At 55.0% G+C, this 16,888-nt stretch overlaps 1 protein-coding gene across 2 annotated transcripts; it reads right to left on the reverse strand.

The window, feature by feature from the left end:
* On the reverse strand, positions 803-15,364 carry SYT3 (synaptotagmin 3). 2 transcript variants are annotated; one of them, XM_018062852.1, is made up of 10 exons: positions 14,638-15,364; positions 12,992-13,157; positions 9,663-10,188; positions 7,077-7,464; positions 6,756-6,974; positions 4,295-4,415; positions 3,822-3,993; positions 3,601-3,733; positions 1,482-1,550; positions 803-1,314 (listed from the first exon to the last, which is right to left on the reverse strand). In XM_018062852.1, exons 2-9 carry the CDS (start codon positions 13,140-13,142, stop codon positions 1,485-1,487), a joined length of 1,776 nt encoding a protein of 591 aa, XP_017918341.1. In that variant the 5' UTR covers positions 13,143-13,157; positions 14,638-15,364; the 3' UTR covers positions 803-1,314; positions 1,482-1,484. The 2 variants fall into 2 exon arrangements, with proteins under 2 accessions (XP_017918341.1, XP_017918342.1); XM_018062853.1 differs by having other exon boundaries at positions 12,992-13,162.

The following is a 16,888-nucleotide window of genomic DNA, read 5'->3' on the forward strand; positions in this document are numbered from 1 at the left end:
CCCCTTTCCATGCTTTCTTGCTGGCAAAGCCCACACCCCACGACACAGACTAGAAATGACAGATGCTCACTTTCCAGACTGCATTGCAACCCAGTCTGGTCCCCTAGAACCCAGTCTGGCAAATGAGAAAGGAGAACTCTTCTAGGGAGAAAATAAAAATGTCAAACACATGAGGGAAAGGCCCTTGACCGCATTTTCTGCTTTGGATGTCACTGTCTGAGAACAGGATGCGTGGTACCGTTGCAGACAGTTTGTACCCGTGCGGGGAAAGCAAACTATTCTCAGAGATGCCAACTTAGTGCCTGACACTGAGCAGCTGAACTAACCCTGGGATTCTGTGTCTTTAAAATGTTAGATGAGCAAAAGAAATCTCTACCATTTCAGCTCTCTCTGTTGGGAATTCTGTTTTCTTCAGCTGAAGGCATTATAACAGTTTCAGCATTATAAGCCTGCAGTTCCAAATGACCATTTGTTACCATCGCAAAGATCTGCCTGAGAACGAAGTCAATAAAGGATAAAGCAGACGCTCTCAAACACCTGGGTCCAACCACGCCTGGAGTCCTTCTGTACTCTCAGGCTTCTGTGAAGGTCCTGCATTTCTGCTTGTGGCTTACAATAGTCTGGGTAGCATTTTGTGTCCTATGACTACAGTGGTCCTGGCCAATGTGAAATTTAGAAAAGTTCAGAGAAATCAGTTAAGTTTCCAAAGGTCGCTCTGCCAGTGAATGAAACATTTGTTTGAATGCAGAGCCAAGATGTTCCAACCCAGCTTCCCAGTCCCAGAAAGGACAGGAGCCCCAGATGGAGTGAGACCCAATGTATGTGTTTATTCTGGAGTTGATAGCAGCAGCAGTGGGGGGAATCGGCCAGACTCAGGGTGTGGCGAACAGAAAGGGTGGACACAGGCGTGTGCGTGTCTAGGGGAACACGGGAGATTGGTCCGTTGACATTCACAGCCAGCACGAGGGTTAGGACACCAAGTCTTGTACAAACAGCAAAGGGACAGACGACAGACAGAGGTTTTGGGGGGATAGGGATCCCCCAGACATGCATGGCCCCTCACCTAGATGGGGAACCCCGGGGAGGGAAGACAGACACAGTGGAAACTGAATGCCCCCCACCCTGAAACAGGGAGCTGGGCCCGCCTGCTTCCCACCACCCCCAAGCCTCCAGGAGCAGAAGGATGGGCAGGCCCAGGGCTGCCTTGCACCACGCGGCTCGGACGTTATGGCTTCGAGGAGATGAATTCACAGTCCGGGCAGGAAGGGATGGGGTCCTCAGGGGGCCTGGTCTCATTCCAAGCCTTGGCCAGACCTGCAGGACCGGGCAGCAAGGAAGCGTTAGCGATGGCGGACAGCCAGCCCAGGACCTGGCTGGTCACGACCATCAAACACCCCAGGACCCAGGAATCCCAGTGCTATGTCCCTCCATCCTCAGACCCAGGAATCCAGCCCCTCCCACCCCTGGTCTGGGTTCCTTACCTCTCACTCTGAGTTCTCTTTCTCTGACAATCCTTTACTGCCTTTTGTGAAGCTGGTCAAAGTCTTTTCCTGAAGGGGTAAATCCAGAAGGCTCAGGAGGAGGGAGACAGAGGCAAAACAGTGGCTAGTAATGAACCTAATAAGACATCACACCTGTTTTCATCATTTATAATTCTCATTTTTGCCCAGCTCTGAAGTGATGGGGTAAGTGGTACTACAGTCCCATTCTACAGATGGGAAAACAGAGGTACGAAGAAGACATCACTGGAAATGTGAGAAGAGATGATGAGGCCACTGGGGAGATAGGGAAGACCTTGCACAGCCCCTGAGGAGCTGAAACCCAGTCCTGAGAGTGCTGGGGAGCCACGGGAGGGCTGAGCTACAGAATGGTCAGGGTCAGCCGCAGAACATCATTGGCTGAAAGTCAAGGTCACGGCCAGACTCTGCCACGGTTCAGCTCCTCTCCACTGAGGAGCACGGCGAGCTTGGCTCACAGGAGCTGCCAGAGAAGTTTGTGAATAAACGAGTGAGTGAATTAGAAGAAGAGTAAGTGATGAGAGGAGGGAGAGCTGCCATCTGTTCAGCTAAGTATAATCAGTCTTTTCAAAACTCACTTCTGAGTTCTGCGCTCAGTCCTTTACATCCCTCCCCACTCCAACCCCAGAGAAAACTTCAAAGCAGGGCCACACTAGTCAGTTCCAAGTGAGGATCTGAATCCACGTGTAAAATCAAGGTGCACCCAAACTCCGCAATCCAGATAAATGCTATTGTAATACCATCTTTGTTTTTAAAAAAATCAAAATTAATGCAAAAATAGTCCATGATGAGCAAAATATAAATTTTAAGTAAAAGCTAGTCCAGTGCCATTTTAAAGAAAACTCGTTTTATTTAAAATTTATTTTATTTATTTAAAAGAGAAATTTATTTAAATTGTCAGTAAAGGCCAGTTCCTGGGCTCGGGAACCAAAGACAAAAGGAGAAATATGTACTCGATTTTTTTGGTATTTTTGGTATTTTTTATTCCCCCCCCCCCCCCGCCCCGGCCAGAATATTAAACTAGTTGAGAAAATATTGGGAAAAAAAAGAGAGTAAGTGTACTGAAATTCATACTATCTCAAATGTTTTATTTTTACCCTGCAAGAATTTAGTATAATTTTACTTTCTTGGCTTTAGTGACAGTAGAGTCATCAATAGTTTTGAAAGTTACTTCTTTGCTTTTCTTGGTTTTAAATGAGAGAACCCATGCTTGAAAATTTCTCTTGACCAATTAAGGATCTTAAGTGATCTTAAACTTTTAATTTAAAAATTGTCAAGCTATTTTTCCCGTGACCCCCAAGGCCTCTTGGGGTCTTCCCATCCCCTTCTTTCTCTGCTCCAGGCTCACCACTGACTGACACCCCTCTTCTCAATGATTTGGAGAAACTGGCAGCCTTACCCTCTTCCTTCAAGCTTCTTAACCTAAGCCCATTCCTTCTCAACCTCCATGCCTCTGCTCAAATGTCTCCTCTTCCGAGAAGCCCTCCAGGACTCCCTAATTGAAAGGGCACCCCCCCCAACTCCCCTCCAGATTCCCTTTCCCCCCCAGACTCTCAAACATTTTGGACTGCAACCCCCAGGGAAAAAATAAATTAATACCACAATCCTTGGTTTCCTGCCCTGTGAAAATTTCTATTCTGTTCTACCTCAATTTTATTTTCTTATCCATTTCAAAAGAAAAATCGTTGATCCCTACCCAGTAAACCACAATCCACCAATTTTCACAGCCTGCTTTAAATAAAGCCCTGCTCTATTTTATCATCGAGTTGTTTTGTTTTTTTTTTTTTTTCGGGGGGACTTCACATTATGGGTAATAAGAGTAGCTGACTATTTACTGAGCCCTGACTAAGAGGCAGCCCCTTAGTCCTGCATTAACCCACTGCATCTTCACATCTGTCTTAACAACAGACACTTCTAACGGTCCCATTTCCCAGCTGGGGAAACTGGGGCACGGAGGGATCAAGGAACTTGCTCTAAGTCACACCGCTGAAAAGGGAAGGGCGGGGATTCGAACCTGTGGCTGAGCAACCCACAAAGACATGAGGGGTTGCGCGAATGAAGGGGTGAGTGGCGCCCTACTCACCTCCACCAGCTGATGCCAGTGCTCCACGGGCTTGCGCGGGTTGGCCAGCATCTCGGCCCAGTGCTCGCGGCCGTGGGGGTCGGCGGCGTCGGGACCCACGCGGCACACGCCGATCACCTCATTGTGCCCGATGCTGGGGGTCACGGGTGGGGGCCGGTGAGCACGCCAGAGGCCGGCAGGCCGGGCCCCACGCCCCGCTCTCACCCCGTCCCCCGCCTCACCAGTCGTAGTCCACCACCGCGATGCTGAGCCCCACGTTCTCCACGCTCTCGGGGGCCACGTCGAACACCAGCGCCTCGTTGTACGTGGGGTTCAGCGTGTTCTTCTTGATGGAGGTTTTCCGCTTCTTCAGACGCCGCCCCTCGCTGATTAGAGAGGCCTTCACATAGGGGTCTGGGGGCGGGCGTGGAGGGAGGGCGCTGAACCGGGTCTTTGACCCTCGGACCCCATCACGGACCCCAGACCTTTCTCCCAGACCCAAGCATTTGGTTCCCCAACCTTTTCTCTCCTAGCCCCTCAGATCCAGGAGCCCAGACCCCAGACTCTAGTCTCCCAGACTTAGGGGGTCTGGACCCCCCTCCCCTCCTCTCTCAGGACCCTGTGGAGTCGGGGCTTCCAGCCCCATCCTGGCTCAGACCCAGGAGTCTCACCCTCCTCTCCGCCCCTCAGAAGCCTGCGCCTTTCCGGAACCCACCTGAGAAGCCGGTGAGGTCCATCGCTTTGAGGTTAGAGGCTTTGATGATGGTCACGGTGAGGCGGCCGGCCGTGGGGAGGTAGCAGAGTGAGAAGTTGAGCTCCCCAAGATCTGCCTTTTCCTGCAGCGGGGGAAAGGGGGCCAGCAGTGCGCTGTCTCAGCCTTCCCCCAGCCTCTCCCTGACTTCCCCATCTCCAGCCTCCAGCTCTCCTCCCCGATTTGCAGGACTCAGGTTTCCGATCCACTTAACAATCTGACTCCGGGCCAAAACCTGGTAAACTCCCCGGCCACAGCGGCCCACCACCGTCAAAGCCTATTTGTTCTGTGGGGAAAACTGGAAGAGGCGTGGCTGGGGGGAGAAGGACAGAAAGAGGGAAGCAGAGAGAACACTGTGAGAAATCGGCTGAGACAGAGATGCAAACCCACAGAATGACAGACCCACAGAAGTCTAGAGTCAGAAAGACCCAGAGCAGAGCGGGGCGGGCGGGCTGTTGGTGTGGGGTCCCTGGTGCAGACAGGAAAGAATCTGCCTGCAATGCAGGAGACTCGGCTTCGATCCCTGGGTCGGGAAGATCCCCTGGAGAAGGGAATGGCAACCCACTCCCATATTCCGGCCTGGAGAATCCCATGGACAGAGGAGGCTGGTGGGCTACAGTCCATGGGGTTGCAAAGAGTCAGATACGGCTGAAGCGACTACCACATATGGAAACCCAGCGAGTGACAGAGACCCAGAATGAGAGGGGAGGGAAAAAGGCGGGGGAGGAGGGTGCAGGAGGAGAGAGGAACAGAGGCAGAGACCTACATGGAGAAGGGACAGAGATCCAGAGAGGTGGGACAGAGGCCCAGGAAGGTGAGAAAAGACACAGGGAGAAGTCAGTCTTGGGGCAGGAGACAGACAAGAGCCAGCATGAGGTTACAAGGGAGACAGATCCCTTGCCTCGACACACGCAGAGGGACCTGGAGCGGTGGCCAGGGCGAGGGGCCCTATGCCCTGGCTGCCCTGGTCTTCAGCCTCATCTCAGCGCCTCGCTCCCAACCCACGCGGCCGGAGCCCAGGTCCCTGGACTTCCCACTGGCTTCCCTGAGGCTGTGCCTCAGCTGTGTCCTCAGCGAGAGTACCCACCCTCCCTGTCGCCTCTCAGTCATCAAGCCTCAGCTTAGCTGTCACCTCTTCCCACAGACTCCCAGACTCCCTGCTGCCCTGAGCAAAGACTCCCCGCAGGCGTCCCCATGATGTTGGCCCCTGTGTGACCACCTAGGCCTGGAGTAATCAGGAGCAGAAGAGAAAATGTGAGGTGACGGAGGAGACAAGGATGGATGCAGGAGGGGGCCCGAGCAGGGTGGCCTTCGGGAACAACAGGGAGCTGGGCCAGGACCCTACAACTAGGCAGGTAGTTCTCAGAGCCTGAGCTTGGGGGACAGAGCAAGCGGGCTGTGGTCCCCTCAGGTGAAGGGGACCTTAGGAAGAGCCATATGCGCCTGGTTCAACCATGTCCTTGTACATAGGGGGAAACGGAGGCTTAGAGATAGGAAGGAGCTTGAGTTGGGCCATCGAGTGGGCAAAACCAGCCCTCTTGAGATATGAGGACGGGGCTCACACCCTTCTCCACTCACACACAGCTTCCCCAGATCAACAGAGAGCTGGAGTGTTGGGAAACCCAAGGACTGGAACTGAGAGGACTGAGGAATTGGGACAGTGCGAAGTTCGGGGTGCGGAAAGGGTCAGGACACTCAAACAAAGACCTAGGAGCTGGGCTTGGGGAAGGATTGGATGTACAGGAGAACGAGGCTGCAAGACAGGAGGAAGGGGCCAGTGGGGCTGTTGGGGGCACTGGGGAGATGTCAGGACATTGGGGATTCCAGTGTGAGGCTCTAGCGAATCACACTATCAGGGTTCCAGTGGAGACCATGGAGACACAGAGGATTAGATTAAATTAGAGAGCTTGAGGGTCGGGGCTTTGAAACAAAATGTTCAGAGATCAGAGGGGCTGGGGGGGTGTCTCAGGAAGACTGGGAATTGAAAAATGAGGAGGTTGTAAGGGGGGAAGGAAGTTTGATAAACAAAAACTGGGAACTCTAGGCTTGGGAAGTTGGAGGGTCAGGAATCCGGGCTCAGAGGGCAGAAGTCATGGGGTCACAGCCTGGAGTTTTGATAAAACGGGTGGCATCTGTTATAGTTTTCTTAATGGTTACCATCAGATGTCAAGGTGGGGTCAGAAGTTGGGAAATCTGGAGCCTGGTTCTGATGTTAATATTTAACTAAGTGCAGAAGGGGAGTGGGAGCCCATTATACCATTCTCCGTTCCTGCTTGTACGTTTGCAATATTTTGCAGTAAAATAAAGTTAAAAAGACAATTCCAGGACCCAGGAGTTGTGAGGTTGAGAAGTAGTGGGGGGGGGCAAGGAGAGGGCAAGCTGAGGGGTCCTGGGCCCCTGGGGAGGGGGTGCAGGGGTCACTGACCGAGCCGCCCTCCACTATGTCCCTCCACAGCGGGCGGTCGGGGGGCTGCTCGGCCAGCTCCAGGAGGTTGTCCAGCACCACCTGGCCGATGAGGTCGTGCCGGGAGAAGCGGTCAAAGTCATAGACGCTGAAGTGCAGTTTGCGCTGCGCCAACTCAGCCAGCGGCACCGAGAACTGAAACGTCTCGTTGAAGACGGGGTTCAGGGTCTTCCTGTGCACCTGCAGGGGGCGGGCGAGGGAGACCGACACCATGCCCACCGGCCCCTCCTCCCTCGGGCCCTCCCTCCCTGGCACCCGGATAGCCAGCCCTCCACTCCAGACCTTGGTCTGAAACTTCTTCTTGCGGTCAGGCAGCAGGTAGATCTTGACGTAGGGATCTGAGAAGCCATTGGAGTCCTTGGCCGGGAGGTCCAAGGCCTGCAGGATCCGCACCACCAGCTGGTCGGAGCCGTAGAGATACCGCAGGGCGAAGCTGATGCGGCCACAGGGCGCCCCCGCGCTGGCCTCTCCAGAGCCAGGGCCCCCGCCGCCCCGCCGGCCGCCGGGTCCAGTCCCCTGGTACAGCTCCGGCTTGATCTGTCCAATGAGCTTGGCCTTTTCTTCTCCGCCCGGCAGGGGTAAGGGTAGGGCGGGCGGCCGCTCCTCACTGCCCGGGTCTGGCTGCGGGGTCAGGGTCTGCTGGGTAAGGGGCCGGGGTAGGGCGGGGTACCTGTAGGGGGTGAGGAAGACAGATGGTCAGTGGCTCTGGTCTCTGACTGCACCTGAAGACCTGGGGGGCCCTTCCTGGCCTCCTCCTCAAACCCCACAGCCAGGGGCCCGCAGACCCCCACCTTTGCCCACTGTGACCTTGGGCAGGGCGCTTGAATTCTCTGAGCTTCAGTTTCCCCATCTGTATGGGGGTGGTGGCCATCCCCTGCTCTAAGATAGCTCCAGCCCACACGTGGGCTCTCACCAGCCTCTCAAAGCTTCCATCTGACCTCCAGGAGTGACCCTGAATAACTTCTCTGTGGAACCCTGGGGCTTCACACAGCCCAGACTATCCAACCCCCATCTGCCCTTCTCCAAATTTCCCCGGCCCATCCTCACCCTCTCCCACCTGGCCATTGCTCCCCTTGCCCTGCTCTTTCTCTCTCAACTGTCTTTTCTGTGCTTGCGGAACACTATGGAAGCCCACAGGTCCATCCTTAACCATCTTGGCCATCATCTTCCCTTCTCACCCGTATGCTTTCCCTGAACAAGCTCATCTGTGCCCCCAGGTTTCCACGACCACCAGCAGCCTCTGTCTGCTAAGTGTCTCCTGGGCTCCAGCCAGGTTCAGCCTCCCAGCCCCATCAGACACCACATACTTCTTGTGTTCCCCACTGGGCTCACTCCCTTCTCCCCAGCCCACTCCCTCTCCCAGCCCTCTACAATCCACCTCGGCCTGCAGGTCAGATACCTGGGGCCAACCTCACCTCCTCTCTCCCCTCAAACCCCTCCCTCCCATCTCCGGAATTTTCCCACCCCCACGGTCCCTGCTCATCCATCCTTTCCTGCATGGACCATTGCACCCATGGTGAAGTCCACGTGGTAGGGCCCCTAGTGACAACTGGACAGGGCAGCGCCAGATGCACCGAGAGGCAGGCACGGGGCTGGGAGGAGTGGGGGGGGTGGGGAGCACGGCGCCATGAAAAGGGATGCGGGGTGAGATGCCTCCAGCTACTGATCAGTGCACTGTTCCCTGCTCCCAGAGAGACTTTGAGCAGGTCATTAACACCCTCTGAGCCTCAGTTTCTTCATAGGTATAATGGGGTAATGAGGAACTCAGAACCAGTGTATCCATCAACCTCTGGAGGGCTTCCCCAGAGACTTCAGACTACATTTTCCATGAGCCCCTGACCAGCCCCTACCTGGAGGAGAACCACCTATGAACCTCTGGGGCCCGAGACAATCCTTCTAGAAGGCAGTTCCCCCCAGATGCTCCCCCAGGTCCCTCCTGTTCAACAAGATCCAGATAAGCTCAGGGTCTTCCCCAAACCCTCCTCTCTTCCTAGGTCCTCTGATAGCCCCACCATCCACCTGATCACCAGGCCAGACCCCTGGGTGCTGTCCTTACCTCCTCCGACCCTCTCCTACCCGCAGCCGTCAGCCCCCGGTTCCATCCCCCCGACTCGCTGCCCCCTGACTCTCTCTAGCTCATCTCCGTCTTCACCGCCCCGTGACCTCAGCACAGCCTTGTCCTCTCCTGCCTGGACTCTCGGCGTCCAGTCTGCCCCTGTGTGGCCCCAGAGAGGTCTTTCTATACCCAGAGCTGACCTCCTCTGCTCAAGCCCTCCGTGGCTCCCCAGCGTCCCAGGACAACATCCCAGACCCTCAATCCAGCATCCAGGAGCCTGTGTGATCCGGTCCCACCTGTGTCCCCTAGGCTGCCTTTCTGCAGCCCTGGCCTGGCTGGCTCAGGACAGGCTGATCTTGGGAACCACTTCCCCTGGACTGGGAGTGACATGAAGGTCTGTGTGCAGTGCTCACCTCTACTTTTTCCCCAACACCCAGCTCAGGTCTTGGTCATATTAGGCGCTCAAAATGCATGCATAGGATCAGGGTCAGTGGATCAGAGAACTGCAGGTCCCGCCAATGATGAATCGCTCTGTGCTGCAGGGACTCTCTAATCTCCATTCTCTCCCACCTTCCTGATCTCCAAGTCCTGTCCCTATCTTCCTCCTTCTTCTGGTTTTAAGAGCTCAGACCTCTAGCCCCCTCCTCCCTCAAACTCAGGAGTCTGGGTCCCAGCTTCATCTTTCTCCAGGATCCAGGACTCCATGCCCCAAGTTCTCTCCTTTCCCAGGACTCGGGAGTGCCGCAGATGGCAAGGCGACACGGAAGAGGAAAGGAAGGTCAGTGGGCCCCCAGCCCGGTGGCCTGTCTCACCTGGTGGTGGGTGCCAGGCTTGTGACCTGCTGATGCGACTGGGCACTGGGCAGACCCCCACCACTGGGGGGCAGCAGGAGCAGCCCTGAGCCTGCCCCGCCCTCCGAGGGCAGCTCGGGAGATGTCTGGCTCGGTTTGACCCCTGCGGCTACTGCAGCAGCTGCGGCCTCTGGGTAGGAGTCCATGTCCAAGTAAGAGGGCTCAGGGGGGTCAGACCCCCCTAGGCTGCCTGGCTCCAGCAGCTCGGCGAAGGGCGGATGGTGGGCCGTGTGGGCATGGTGGTGCGGGCCCCCCAGCAGGGGATGGCCACCCAAGCCGGCCCCCAGGTGGTGCCCGCCGCCGCCTACCAGGCCTGCCAGCCCGACCCCGGGGCCTAGGTCTTTGCGCAAGGGACCACCGCCTACAGTTGAGCCTCCCTTGTCCCGCCAGGGCACCCAGCACAGCTTCCACGACACGAAGAGGGAGACACCCAGAAGGACAATGCCACAGAACGTCACGATGACCGACAGCAGGCTCACGGAGATGTCTGGAGAGAGTGAGGACAAAGGTCAGGGGTCAGGGTGGGGTCAGAATTTAGCCTCCCGCTGCTCTCCCCGAAAAAGCTAAGCTTCAGTGTTGGCCTCTCACCATCCTAAACACATTACACATACTACTCAGTACAGACTCCACGGCTACGCGACGTCGGGGTTTCCGTCTACCCATTTTAAAGACGGGGAAACTGCGAGGTTGGGTGACTTGTCTAAGGCTACACAGCTATTCCATGACAGATCTGGGATTGGAACCAGCAGTCTGTCTTCAAATTTCATCCTTTTTTATTCTCTTGATTGCACTGCCTCTCCTATAAGTGGGTACATCCTCCAATTTAGAACCAAGCTTCCCCCAAATGCTCAGAGGTGATCAAAGAGAGGGGAGACCGCATGGCACAGTTAGGTAGGTCAGGGTTCAAATTCCAGCTCGCTGTGTGGCTTTGGGAACATATCTTCACCTCTCTGAGCTTGACCCGCCCCTTTTGTGCAATGGGGAAACTCTTGTTCTGCCTGTTATAGCAGGTTTAAAGAATGGAGGGAGTGAACGGCTCACAGAGGAAGCTGGGGAAGATAATGGCAAGCATTTCTCGAGAGGTTACTGTGCTTTATAGACATTAGCTTCCTTATGCCTCACGGGCACCCTAGGAGCTTGGCAACATGATTATGCCCGTTAGTACTTTTCACAAAAGGAAACAGACCTAGAGACATGAAGTTACCACAGACACGAAGTCCTGTAGGTGGAGTGGAGGAAGCAGAGTCTGGGTCCAGGGCTCCTGGCTCCGGAGCCCACCACCTTCACCACTGGCCTGCCGCAATTCAGTGTTTCCCAGTGAATGGCGGTTCAAGCAGGACTGTTTGTTAGGATGATAAATCCTAGTACTGCCACCTGCGTCCGACACCATCACTCCCACCACTAACACATTCTGAATGCTTGCTGTGCGCTGATATGCCTTTCAGAGAAACCCGGGACAGCCCAGATCTTGAACCGAAGGTTCGTTCAGTAATTGGTGCCAGGAGTGGGGTTTTTCCAGGACGTGTGAGTTTGTTTTGGGGGTTGACTCTTGGGTCTCCATGAAGTGGATCACAGAGGGAAATTCATGCTCAGTACAGACGGTGGGTTATGGGGCGCACGGGGGAGGAGCAGGTCACCAAAGCATTGGCAGCAAGGACAGCAGGGTGGAAGCGCTGTGTCCTGTCCCTCCAGGGAGCGCTTGGTGACAAGGGGATGCGCTTCAGTCCTGAACTGCCCAGTGGATCTAAGTCAGTGGTCCCTGATGTTCATCGTCGTGACACTATACCCCTGGGGGTGATTGATCCTATTTTACGGATAAGGCAACTGAGGCTCAGAGAGACAGGAAGTGACCCTGCAGGGCCATTCGGCAGGCAGTGGCAGGGTTCTGAGTTTTCCACCCCACCCCAACCCCTTAGGGTGTCCGTTTTGAAATGATCAGCACCTACTTGGAGTTCTTGAGGCCTGTTAGAAACCAGAGCGAGAACTCCCCAGCCTTCTGAACATGGTAAGAACTGAGCAAAAGAGGTTGTTTTGAAGAGAAGGGGGAGAAAAGTTGGATAGATGCCGTCCCCCACTGTTAGCCTGACCCAGACTCTCTCCAAGTCAAAGTCCTAGGAATTACTGAATTTGAGGGTGGTCCTGAGACACCCCACCCCCAGCTCGCCAAATTGCAGTAGTGTGCTAGACTTCCTGGGGCCACAGTCGGGCTCTTCTGCATACAAACCATGAGACTCTGAGCCAGCTGCTGCAGCTCTCTGGGCCTCATCCCTTATCACCGGCCCCTGGACATCCTGCACTTAAGATACTGAGCCCCGCCCTGGCGCTCAGCGAGTGTGACTGTCATCCTAAGGTTCCAGCTCCTGCTTTGTGAAGGTTTCTCATCTGGATGAAGGCGCTCATGATATTTCCTAGCTCTCAGAACCCTACTGCTCTCTAGCTGGGGGACCAACCACTCCATCTGAACCTCAGTTTCCCCCATTGAAAATAAGGATTATAACTGTATTCAGTGTCTTATAATAACATATAATGGAAAGGAATCTGAAAAAATATATACGTCAATATCTATCTATATCTGAATCACTTTGCCATACACATGAATCATTGTAAATCAACTGTACTTCAATTAAAAAATTTAAAAATAAGATTAAAAAAAACAGAAGATAGGGATTATATGTATCACAAAGGGTCATCATGAATAGTTGATGAGATATGTGAAGGACCTTGCATACTGCCTGGCACACAATTGGTGCTCAGTAAGTATATTTCAACATTTATGGAATGCCCACTGTGTGCCCAGCTTGTTTTTAGCAAGTCACATGTGTTATATCATTTGAGTCTCTCAGCTGCTCCATGGAGTAGTCACTTTTATTATTCCCATTTTCCAGATGAGGAAACTGAGGTACAGAAGAACCCATGCATTTAATAAGTGGGGGAGGTGGGATTTGAACCCAGACAAGTCAGACAGACTGATTTAGAGCCTGAGCGTCTAAGCACTATGTGAGATGCACGAAGACACTTGAAGGGGGTGTGGCAGCAGTGGAGTGGGGGTGGGGAGGGTGGATAGGAGGCTCGCAGGGCAAAACTCAAAAGGCCATGGGTCAAAAGGATCACATAGCTCCTTCTCCTTAGATTAGAGGTTAGGGGGATCAGCAACAGGCAGGATGGAAGCAAGACTCTAAGAGGGACTGGCTCCATAAGGCATAGGAAGCTGAGCAAGGCTGCTCTAAATCTCTAACAGTTCGGCCTATGGTGCAAGCAGGGGGCTGGCCAACATGGCTGGGGGTGCTGACCTGCATCTGGGCCCCGGGGATAGCCTCTGATCCGCAGGTCGTTGAACTCTTGGCACCTGTCACTGGTGTCGGCATCTCGGACCCGCGCACAGAGGTCCGAGACCAGGATGAGCGCCCGACGGCAGAGGTCATCCTCGTAGTCTCCTGACATGGTGGCCAGCAAGTCCTGTGCTTGGGAGGGGCCGGGCAAGGGTACAGATGGGGAATGGGATGGGGGAGAGAGAGGGGGTGGATAAGGGGTGGAAAGAGAACGAAAGAGGATAGGCAAGGGGCAGTGATTGGGAGTGGAATGACAAAGGGACAGAGATTGGGGGATGGAGGGACAAGGGGATGGAGATTGGGGGGCAATGAACAAGGGAGAAGAGACTGGGAGGAAATGGACAAGGAGGAAGAGACTGGGAAGGCCAGTCAAGGGGCAGAGATTCAGGCTGCACAGATAAAGGGTTGGACAGACAAGGAGACAAAGATTAGGGTTGCACAGATGCAGGGACGGAGCTTAGGGATGGAGAGACAATGGAACGGCCATTTGTCCTTCGTGCATTCAACAGATATTCACTGGGCACCAACTACACGTGAGGCCCTGTGTGGGCTGTTGCAGATCCAGCAGGGAACAAGCCCCACTCGGTCCCTGGCTTCCTGGTGTCACCGTCCAACGAGAGGACATAAGGAACATACAGATCGACAAACACACTCACATAAACATATCAACATAGAGCCCTCAGACTGTGAGAAGCGCCCTAAAAGAAGGATGTGTCTCAAAGGGACCCAGAGGTGGGTCATCGGGGGACTTCCCTGAAACCTGGAAGATGAGACGGAGCCAGCCCCGGACAGTGGGCAGAGGGGCTGGAGTGAGGAAAACCATTCAAAACAGCGTGAAGAACGTGAGCAATGGCCCAGGGTGGGCAAGGGCTCGGGAGGTCCAGGGAACAGGAAGGTGTAGACAAGGAGAGGAGAGGGGGAGCGAGAAGGAGGTGGATGGGGGCAGAGAGAGAGGAGGTGGTTGTCTGATGCTGGCGGTGGAGAGATGAAGGCGAAGGATGCAGAGATAAGGACCAAGTTGAAAGAGGGAGAGAGAAGGGGAGGGGAGACAGAGATAATGGGAAGGGCAAACTGGGGCCTGGAAGAGAGGGACAGATGAACAGACAGACGGAGGGAAAGTCAAGGATTGAGACTTGGGATGGACAAGCCATAAAGAATAAGCTGGTGTGTAATCCATGGGAGTGTGAGAGATGCATGGACCGAGCAGGCAGTGATAAGTGCCAGGCAAGAGAGTGGACTGAAATATCTTTGAGAGACAAATAGTGGACAGGAGAATGGATAGGGTGCAGAAATAAAGGACAGAAAAATAATGGCCAGAGATCACAGATGGACAAAAGGATACAGTGGATGGAGGACTAAGCAGACAGTCATGGGGGCAGAAGGAAGGTTGGACTGGGGGGGGGGTGATTCATAAAGGACAGGGAGAAATAGGTGGCTGTGGGGAGAAGGGGAATTAGCGACACATGGTTTGGAGCTAGACATCAGAGATAGACTGGAAGGAGGGTGCAGGGGAAAATAGGGACGGACAGATCAGGGCTCACAGATGGACAGGTGTCGTGGGGTGCTGCAGAAGGCCAGGACTCTGAGACGGGCATAGTCAGACTCACCTGCGCTTATCCCTGCCTTGTCCTGGATGGCAGCGGAGGCGGCGGCTGGCGGTAGGCCATGGGGGTTGTAGGGTGGATAAGGGGCTGCGGAACTGTCCCCAAGAACCAGGTGGTGGGAGGGGGGGCCGGATCTGGGGGCCGTGGCCGTGAGAAAAAGCTCAGCCTGAGCCTCACATCTTGTCCTACTCGGGCCAGCTGCTCGACCCCAGGCGACCCCCGGGAGGTCTGGCCACCCCCTTCCCACCTTCGGGCCCCCAGCTCCCGTTAAGCTTAAAAGACTACAATTCCCGGCAGGCCTTGCGCTCGCGTTGCTGCGGCTTCATAGACCAGGCACTGCAGGGACTGATGGGAGTTGGAGTCCTTAGTGCCTCTCCCGGCTGCAGAGAGGATGGGAATTTTTTTGGAGGTGGGGGGGCGGTTATGAGATGCCGGGGTCCCAAGGCGCAGCCGGGGAGAGGAATAATGTCTGGGACCTCGAGAAGCCGCGGAGTCCGAAGTCCGGAGGGGCCATGGAGTGGGTAAACCATCCCCACGCCCGGGGGATCGGTGGGCGAGGTTGGGGTGGACCCAGGTGTTTCGGGACCCCCCCCTTCCAGAACCACGTGCCCCTCCCCCGGGACAGCCAGGAGACGCTGCAGCACTCCCACTCCCGGGTCGGAGATCCGCGCACCTCTGCCCCCTACCCGCGCCCCCATGCGCCCGGGCCGCCCCCCGGGATGGGGCTGGGGCGGGGGCTCTGGCAGGGGGAGGGGGAGGAGCGGACTCACCCGGAGCTGCCCCTGCCGCCGCCGCCGCAGCCCCGCGCGCCGGCCGCGGTGCCAGCTCGGCTCCTCCCCCCGCCCCTGTCGCAGGTCCTCGGCTCCTCCCCTCGCCCCCCCTCCTTCTTCCCTTTCGAACCTGCGGCTTTCAAGCCGAAATCGCGCGGCCGCAGAGAGGAAGGAGGGAGCTTTCCCCGGCCGAGGCGTCTGAGACGCAGCGCACTTTCACCGCCGAGGAGACAGAGACCGGAGATCAGGACCCTCTGCTCCCCCCCGAGATCCAAGGGCCCCAGCCCCCAGCCCCTCCTCTCCTAGAGAAGTCAGGGACCCGGGTCATCTCTTCCCCAAGGACCCTGGGTACTGAGCTCCCAACCCCCTCCGTTCTTAGATGCAGCAATTCACCTCTCCTGCTCCTCCTCCCTTGGGAATGCAGGACCCCCGACTCCCCACCCCGCTTTTTCGCAGGACCCAGGACTTCCAGTCCTCCCGGTAGAGGGGCTCTGAGGGCTGGTTCTGGGAGGGGAGGCAGACACTCAGAGCCCGCTGCGGAGGTGGAAGCAAGGACTTGGACTCGAATTCTTCCTGGGTCTGTTCCTACCTTTGTGACCTTGCCCTGTTTGTTCTGAGTTCCAGTTTCCTCATCACCAAAATACAGACAAAAGACCCATTTCCTAAGGGACCCAGAGATTTGAAAAGCCAGTCAGTATATATAGAGAGTTTGCATCAACGAGGTGCTTAATGAATAATTTTTCAAAGCAGCAATTAATGACAGTCGCACCAGGGTTCAATGCTTTGAAAGCATTCTCTGAGTTAATCTTCACTTTGGCCCTATCAGGTGGGGGGCAATTATGTTATTCCCATTTCACAGAGGAGCCAACTGAGGCCCACAGAGGTGAAATCCCTTGAGGAAGGTCCAGAACTACCTAATCTGGGTGCAGCCCACAGGGGTGACTTGGAGGGCTCCTCCCAGTCTTTCTCAGTGCTGCCCCCTGCCTCCCAGTGACACCCATATAAATATAATCTCAAAGTGAAAAATTGCAAACACTTTAAGACATGTCTCCGAGGCACGTCTCCCTTTAATTAGATGACCCCCCCAATTTTTGCCTATGTATACATTTTGCAGCCACCATCATACTGCTGATTAAAAGATGCTTCCTCCTTGGAAGAAAATCTATGACAAACCTAGACAGTGTATTAAAAAGCAGAGACATCACTGCCAACAAAGGTCCGTCTAGCCAAAGTTTTTCCAGTTGTCATGTACGGATGTGAGAGCTGGACCATAATGAAAGTTGAGAGCCCAAGAACTGGTGCTTTCGCACTGTGGTGCTGGAGAAGCCTCTTGAGAGTCCCTTGGACAGCAAGGAGATCCAACCAGTCAATCCTAAAAGAAATCAACCCTGAATATTTACTGGAAGGACTAACGCTGAAGCTGCAATACTCTGGTCACCTGATGAGAAGAGCCAACTCATTGGAAAAGACCCTGATGCTGGGAG

The sequence above is a fragment of the Capra hircus genome, chromosome 18, assembly GCF_001704415.2.
Source record: "Capra hircus breed San Clemente chromosome 18, ASM170441v1, whole genome shotgun sequence".
Classification (NCBI taxonomy): Eukaryota; Metazoa; Chordata; class Mammalia; order Artiodactyla; family Bovidae; genus Capra; species Capra hircus.